The sequence below is a fragment of the Cannabis sativa genome, chromosome 6, assembly GCF_029168945.1.
Source record: "Cannabis sativa cultivar Pink pepper isolate KNU-18-1 chromosome 6, ASM2916894v1, whole genome shotgun sequence".
Taxonomy (NCBI): Eukaryota; Viridiplantae; Streptophyta; class Magnoliopsida; order Rosales; family Cannabaceae; genus Cannabis; species Cannabis sativa.
The window spans coordinates 25,525,546-25,534,003 of record NC_083606.1 but is presented as its reverse complement, the minus strand read 5'-3'; the positions used below and the strand labels follow the sequence as shown (position 1 = coordinate 25,534,003).

The 8,458-nt window shown below is 35.9% G+C and overlaps 1 protein-coding gene across 1 annotated transcript; it reads right to left on the bottom strand.

Annotated features, from left to right (window-relative positions):
* Positions 1–227: 227 nt before the first annotated feature.
* On the bottom strand, positions 228–2,913 carry LOC115694682 (DAG protein, chloroplastic). The gene is made up of 5 exons (XM_030621765.2): positions 2,449–2,913; positions 1,018–1,115; positions 875–940; positions 567–743; positions 228–480 (listed from the first exon to the last, which is right to left on the bottom strand). The coding sequence occupies exons 1-4, from the start codon at positions 2,790–2,792 to the stop codon at positions 568–570; spliced, it is 684 nt and encodes a 227-aa protein (XP_030477625.1). The 5' UTR covers positions 2,793–2,913; the 3' UTR covers positions 228–480; position 567.
* Between the last annotated feature and the right edge of the window lie 5,545 nt (positions 2,914–8,458).

Here is an 8,458-nt window from a genome sequence, read left to right as displayed (position 1 = left end):
GAGCTATAGGTGATTAGACCATTTGATGCATTTATAAAACAAGGGCCTCTATATCTCAGTGGTTGGTAGAGCGTCAGTCCTGTAGTCCCATCCATGGAGGCACTCAACGTTTTATTCCTCCCTATACTGTTTCTGTTATCAATAAGTTTGCCCCTAGAAACTACAAAATAAAAATATCTTTAAAAAATAAATTAACATTATTGACATTAGACAATCGAGAAACTAAGTAAAGCAAACAAACCAACTAATATTGATAACTAAAGTTACATCTCAATTCTGGTACACATGTTCGGTCTAAAAGTTTTTCTCTCAATGTCCTCAACAACAAGCTCGTATGGCACTAATTCTAAAGCATGTTATGACAAGACCAACAAAAATCTGCCAACAAATGTCACCAACATCCATGGATAAATGTGATAAAACACCAACATCAGTTGCAGTTCAGAGTATAATCTGTCTATAGATTCTCGCCTTGATGAACTGCCGAAGTGAAACAACAAATAATAATAACAGTTAAATTAATTAGAGCACAAGTTAGAAGCAAAAATGGATGGCATTTTCAATACCTTATGAAGATGCTGATTCTGATTTTGTTGCTCCTTGTCTTTGCCTTATTTGGTCAGGAGGAGGCCCATCTCGTCGTCTTTCATACCTCCTGCTCTCATATTTTGGTTCTCTTTGTTTCTTGGGTTGATAAACGGGGTACTTACCGGGAATAATTTCACCATTAACATATTTATCACCTATGAGATCCATAATGACAATTGGAGGCAACTTATAATCTCATTTACATTTTTTATCTTGACCAAATAATCTCATTTACTTTAGATAAAATGTAGATCATATTGTAATTATTAGCTTAAAGAAAACCAACCTCCATAATCCTTGTTTTTAACATCTATATATGAATCAGGCAAGACCCAAAGAACCCCAGGAAGTCCTACATCAGGAAGAATACCATGAAACTCCAAATTAAATCATAAAGTTGAATGACACATACAAAACAGGGACACATACCCTTAAACTTTTCAGATGTTTCTTCAGATACAGTACATTGGAATCCAGTGTAGGTCGTGGTGCTAAAAGCATACATGTTCTTCTTTGCTTCTTCCATGCTGTCACAAAGAAGAGCGCAAGAAAAACAGTTAGCAATGCAAAACAAGTAACAACTACATAATTCTATATGCACGAAATGAAGGCTCACTTTAAAAGGCAACAACGCAAAAAAAAAAAAAAAAAAAAGAGCAATAATAAAAAACTTCAACAAAAGAACCAGTACATCATATAGTTGAACATGGCATTCAAGATTAATAATACATAAGGAGTCAACTGTACAGTATTGGTACTCCAAATCTTTCAATACCATGTTTTGAAAACATTGGCCCTTCACACCACTTGAGGCTAGCTCAGGTGGCAAGGAGTGTGCTCAAGGCTAATAATACAGGAGTCAACTGTAGCGTATTCATACTCCAAACCTTTCAACGCCATGTTTTCAAATCATTGGCCTTTCACCCAACTTGAGGGCTAGCTCAACTGGCAGGGTGTGTGTTGGGGCTGGGATTCCAACCCCATTTGTAGCAATTAAAAAAAAGTTTATTGACCCTCTAACTATCCCCCCAAAGCTTCAGAAAAAATGGCACAGCGGTTGCTAATGGAATTGGATGTTACCAAAAATTTGGTAGGAATATGGTTTCTGTTACAGGAGTGTAGAGATTTCTACCTGCCATAAGACTAGAGATGTCCTTGGAGGTCCTACCCCAGCGATAATTAGAGGTGCATTTCTGGGGGAGCACCTTGAATACATCTGAATATTTGATGATGTGCTACCCCATTTGAAAAGCATAGCGGAGGGGACGGAATTGGCCTGAAAATTCAACTTAGCTTATATGGATTGATAGATGTTTCCAGTTTTCCCCACTATCAACTTAAACTAAGTTTAGTTCAACTCTTGGCCACTACCAATTCCTTCTCTTTAATTCATTCCTGAGGGTGATAACAGTAGTATTCTTAACTCAATATCGTTGGTATTACTGTATAAATGAAGCAAGCTGTAAACTAAAATCTATTGCTAGCTAGCTATTTCCCAAAATCAGATTCTCTAGAAAGTCGCAAACTTTCAGAGCAAATAAAATAAAGTACGCATTGTGCAAACGACTGACCAGCTAAACATAATGAAAAAACTATCTCTAACCAAATTAGAAAATTAAGAGTAATTTCATAAAAGAACTACAGTTCTCGTTATACAACCAGATTCAGATCTCAGTTATATCTAAGCATAACTCCACTGCCAAACAATGACAGTTTTATTTCATTTCTTGTACTCATAGTACACCATCTACGCGTAAGTAAATTATGTAATAGTTAAATTCATCCATTTCCATTAATTTGAGACAAAACTCACACACACACACACACACACACACACAATAATTCAGGAAAAAATAGTACCTCCCGAGAACAGTTGCGAGAGTGTTGAGATAAGTCTCAATCATTTGCTCTCTAGTGGGAGCAGGGTCTTTGGGGAACTCCATAACAATGAGCCAGTGGTTGTAGTCACAGCCTGGCAACATAATCGTCTCCCTCTGCTCATTGTTTTTGTTGCTTCTCCTGGACGAGTAATCGGCGTCATTCGCAGCCCGAACGGCTAGCTTTGGAGTAGCAGAGCGAGTGGAAGACCAAGTCACAGAGACGAATCGGAAAGGGTGAGGAGAAAATTGATGAAGACGAGGTGAGAGAGAGGATTGGGGAGCTGATAGTAAGGTTTTGGGCGCCAGAGAAAGATTGGCAGCCATAGCTATGGCCTATAAACCGAAACGAACGAGAAAGTTGGACAGATAAGGAGGCAGAAGATATTTCGTATTTCGTATTTCCTTTTTTTCTTTGGCTAGAAGAATTAGAAATGCGTATATTTGTGAAATGTTTGGTCCCAAAATGGATTGGGCTTAAGTATTGTGGTCTCAGGTCTGTCCTTGCAAGTGAAGAATTTCAAAACAATTAGAGGAAATTACACTCTATACCCTTTTTATATTGTCCTCTTTTATTTTTACCTTCTTTTTTAAATTCTATCATTTTTACCTCTTTTTTTAAACATTGTACCAATTTTACCCCTGTCACTTTAAGATACTCTCCATGTGATTCTCTTATGTAAGGGTATTTTGGGTACAATACATATAAAAAGAGGTATGTTTCAAATAAATATAAAATTAAAGGTAAATTTGATTAATTGATGAATAAAAGAGGCATTTTTCAACTTACCCCAAACAATTAGGGGGAATTAAAAAAAATATACTGTAAAATGGGAAAAGTTTACAAAAGTACTATGACTCAGAGTTTGTTTACATTTTTACCATACTAATTTTACAAAAATACTGTTTTTAGAGTTTCAAAATTATGAAAATACTGTATTTCAGTAAAATAAGAAAAAATAACTATAAAATAACAAAAATATAACTATAAAGCAACAGAAAAATAACAAAACATTGACCTAATTGTAATAAGCAAAATAACATCAACTCGTCAAAATGTTTTTATACTACAATTTTTTTACTTAGTTTTAATAACTTGATTTACCTTTTTGTACTATTAGATTAATTTTTTTTATGGAATTTGTTGTCACAACTTTATTCTTTCTTTTCTTCTCTTTTCTTTTTTGAGTTAGTGATAGTTAAAAAAAAACTATAAATTGAAAAATAACAAAACAAATGCATAAATATACAACAAAAATATTCTCTAAAATAAATTGAAAATATCACGATAAAAAATGCACATAAGCTAAGAGACAATTGTACAATAAAAGAAACACATATAAACAACATAAAAATAATTATAAAACAACTATAGAATACCTAAACAACATAAAAACAACTATAAAATAACAAAAAGACAACTATAAATCAATAGAAAAATAACAAAACATCAATCTTGTTAAAATATGCAAATCATTCATAAATTAACTCTAAATAAATTACGAAACATCCAAAAAAATATACTACTTTTATTAATTATGCAAAAGATAGAAAAATATAGAAGGACTGCTCTTAATTTTTTTGGTGTAAGTATACCTTATCACCGATTATCATGTCAGTCTAAATTCAGTGAACTGACAAATCATGGGAATTAAACTTTTGAACATATAATCATGATTATATTCCACTATGCCGATGACACTATAATCATGAACAAATATATTTTATTATCTATGTTCAGGACTTAATAGAATTTATACACTAAGTATATAATCATGAAATAAATCATGTGAACCATGCAACATAAAATAATTTCTGATCTTTTATTAATTAGTAAATCTGATTATATTAAAATGAATTTTAGGGTACAAAATGCAACACCACTAACTCTGCGAGATCCATGCAATTCGCAACATTGCCCCAGAAAAGAGAAGCAAGCATACTACTAGCAGCCACCAACATCCTATGATCCTATGAAGGGACTTCACCCAAAGTGTCTCATTTTAGGATGCAATGCGCATGTGCCCCCCGTTCAAGAGCAAAGTAAAAAAAAAAGGTGTCATCCATAAATCATGGTGGGAAGCCGCACGATGATGGGATGAGAGGCATACTACTCACAGGCCCCATGCAAACTATGAGGAAAACCCAAGTTCCACTCACCAGCTCTTGAGAAAGGATGAACAAAAGAATGAAGGAGCTAGAAGCATAGATGCAAGATCTACGTTGAAAGATGGATACCACATCAAAGGGAAATTTAGAGGATGATGGGTTCGATCAAGATTCCCCTTTGTGAAGGAAAATTCAAATTGAACCACTACCACAAAATTTTAAGGAGCCTCGCATGACGCCATATGATTGTACTACTGATCCAAAGTTCCATCTAGGAGCTTTTCACGAGCTAATAAAGATGAAAAAGGTGTCATGCAAGGAAAGGTTCCAACACTTTTTGTTCACACTTAAAGAGCTGCATATAAGTAGTTTGAAAGGCTTGGACAAGGAACAATTACATCCTGGAAGCAATTTTTGGAGGAATTTCTTCAACAACATCAGGTAGCGAGTGATTATGTTATGCCTAAAACAAGTATCACCATTGTGAAGCATGGTGAACGAGAAAGCTTGTGAATATACATCCAGCGTTTTAATGCCAAAGGTTCCAAAGTAGGGAGGATGTCTGATGATGAACTCAAGTTTGTCATAACCGCTGGAGTAAGCCCTGGAAGTAGACTATGAGGAATTATGTTGAAAAGGGAAATGGATGGCATAGAAGACTTCTATGAGAGAGCATAGAAGTACATTTGGGTCGAGGAGGGTAAGAGAGTCTTGAAAATGGATACAAGCGAGTGTGCTTCAAAAAGCCCGTTAGATCCCTATAGGGTTTATTAGGTGATACCCACAATACTTGTAAGCCGATACATTCAAGTAAAGTCTCCGCTCTACAACCTGGGAAAATTAAATATCCAAGATGTTCCTCAAAGTGAATTTCCACTATATAGGAAAGTTTTCCTAGCAATGGCAAGTTTGCCTTTAGTACGTTACACTAAATTAAAGAGGCACCTATATAGGCCTCTGAATGAAGCATATGTACTCGGGTGATTCAATATTTTTATTACCAATGAAATGTTAAGTTTTCACTTCACATATGGCATTCAACACTCTTCACGCATATGTTTGGCTTGGTCACTATACTTGTCAATCAAAATTGTCAAAGTGAACGAGTTAGTGAAAAAAAAAATATGAAATGAAAGGGAAAATGGTATGACTATGAGAGGGATGCCTCTCTAAAAGGAATACCTATTTTCTCTCATTCAAAATGCACTTTAAGTGCCACATAAGCAATATAAGAGGTCGAGTGTCGTCTCAGGGATATAAGATCCCTCATTAGAATTGCAAAACTTGAAAAAGTCTGAGCGCAACACAAGAGGCTAAACAACTCCCTTAACCTCCAATAACTTGAAAAAAAGGCTAAGCGAGACCCAAAAGGCTAATCAGCTCCCTTAACATCCAATAAGTAATCGATAGAAGGTTGAGACTGCTCAAAAAGTCTAAACTCCCTTAATAATAAGGTTACATCTAAAAATAGGTTGAGAAAGCCCAAGTGGCGAAAGACTCCCTCAAACAAAAAGATCTCAAGGCGTAAGAGCCTAAAGAGACAACTGCAAAACCAAGCAAAAGGGACAGCGCATGCTAAACTTAGTCTAAAAGAACACTTAAAAGAGTTCTTATGGACTAGGGGCAAGTGCTTACCCCAAAAATTAATAAGACTAATTCTCGAGATTAGTCAACAATAGTCTCGAGAAGGGAAAGAAATCGGCTTTAAGAGTCAGCCAAGTAGGGCTTACGACCACTTAACCAAACCCTTGCTTGAGAGCCATGGTCACTCGGCCATGGTTTCATGAAGGTTACTCGGCCATGGTTTCAACAAGTCACTCGACCATGGTTTCAACAAGTCATTTGACCATGGTTTCAACAAGTCACTCGACCATGGTTTTATGAAGGTCACTCAACCATGGACAATGAAAGTCACTCGATCATGGTTTCAACCTTGGTCATTCGGCCATGGTTTCAACTAGGTCACTCAGTCATGGTTTCAACCTAGGTCACTCAACAATGATTTCATCTAGGTCAGTCGACCATGGACAATTAAAGTCAGTTGACCATATGCCAAGCATGCACATCACTTGGCCATACAACATGAAAGTCACTTGGCCATGGACAATGCAAGTCACTCGACCATATGCCAAGCTTGCACATCACTTGGCCATGAAGCATGAAAGTCACTAGGCCATGGACAATGTAAGTCACTTGGCCATGCGCCAAGTTTGCATGTCACTCAGCATGCTCAAGGCCATGTCACTTACCATGCTCAAGGATAACTCACTCAGCAAGCATGCAAGTCTCTCAAGAAAGACTTGCATGCAAGTCAACTTGGCCAATACTTGCATGCATATCACTTGAAAATGCTCTTCTCGATGATACAAAAATGCTTAGCAACGTTTTCCCAAGTGTTGAAGATGAATGCAGCGAAGGTACAATTGCAAGGACGAGGCATGTATACAAAAGATTATGCGTGCATGCAAAGGGAGTGCATCCACGTCTCCAGTAAGTTGTAATGACAAGAAGGTACAAGTAGTGGAGGCACCACAATTGCAAGGCCTGACATCCCAGACAAGGTTGCCCAACACCCACTATCCCTAGAACTCGGGACCACCTGACACCAGACAAAGGTACAAGGTGCAAGACCACCATTTGTAACCTGCAGCCTGGAGACCAAGGATAACATCATGTCCCTTAGGACCACCAATGTATACTAGGTCATCAGAGCCTATAAATATCTCTTTCTCAAATGTGAGGAAGGGTTGAAAAATTATTGTAACACTTCACTCCAAGAAATACAAGCATTTATCTTCCTCCATTGTTGCTCTAAATATTTCTTTAAGTTTTGAATTTTCATATTTTCATCCTCATTCTAAGTCTTGTGTTTGAGTTTTAATTTTCTGGCCTTAAGTTAGTTGATGAGTTTTCACCATCAACAATCCTAAACTATTATGTGTTAACTATTCTTGTATGTATTTTATATTTTAGATGTTAGATTATATTACTTATAATCAACATACATTTTCATAAATTAAGATCCTAAAAATAAGTTCCAACATTGGTGAATCATTAATAAGTAAGACACCACCGAAACTTATATCACCTTCACAATATCTCATCATACCTGCTATAAGGAGGAGATAAACAACATATGTCTGAAGTACTAGAGGTTGGAGACTATATTGGGCGGTCTAGAAAAAGTGTTCAATGGAATACATAAAGGAAAAATGTGTGCTTGTTCTTCAAGTGCAAAGGTAATCAGCAAGAGAGGGGGTAATGAACTACACATGCTAACAAGGGGAACTTCATGTTCTCTACAATTAATACCTCTCGGGATTAGCCAAAGAAAAACATATTGATAAATGGGTGCCCTTCATCTTAGTTTGGTTGGCCTAAGTTTATTCCCCCTCATAGGGTCACATCGAGGGGAACACCATCATAGGTTAGTTGAGGGTTAATGCTTGCGAGAACCTTGCCTATAGAACCCTATATAATATCCTAAAACTATAATTATTTTGTAAAGCATATTTTATGAAATATGAGGTAATATGTCAATTTGGAGAATAAATGAGTAAGATTGTAATCTTACTAGGTTAATTATGAAAAATGGAACTATTATTAGAAATGGGTAAAATAAGCGTAATTCATTAATTACGGAGATTTTATCAGAATATATATGTAATATAAATGTAATTTTTGAAATAAAATATATTCAGGTATGGCAATAGTAGAAACCCGATTAGTTGGCCACAAATATCATATCGGTATTAGAATGTATAATTGTGGTATTAGGAAGTTTGATTTATGATAGAATTAGTAGGATTATTCGAAGTATTTAGTTATGAACATCGACCCCTGGCTTTGGAGATTACTTATTGTTGAAGTAAAGGTTATTGTAC

Excerpts from the sequence above, each read along its gene's own strand:
- LOC115694682 (XM_030621765.2), bottom strand. The coding sequence starts at position 2,792 with ATGGCTGCCAATCTTTCTCTGGCGCCCAAAACCTTACTATCAGCTCCC. Across the intron at positions 941-1,017 it reads AACATCTGAAAAGTTTAAGG|GACTTCCTGGGGTTCTTTGG; the intron begins GTATGTGTCCCT and ends TTCCTGATGTAG. Across the intron at positions 744-874 it reads TAAAAACAAGGATTATGGAG|GTGATAAATATGTTAATGGT; the intron begins GTTGGTTTTCTT and ends TGGATCTCATAG.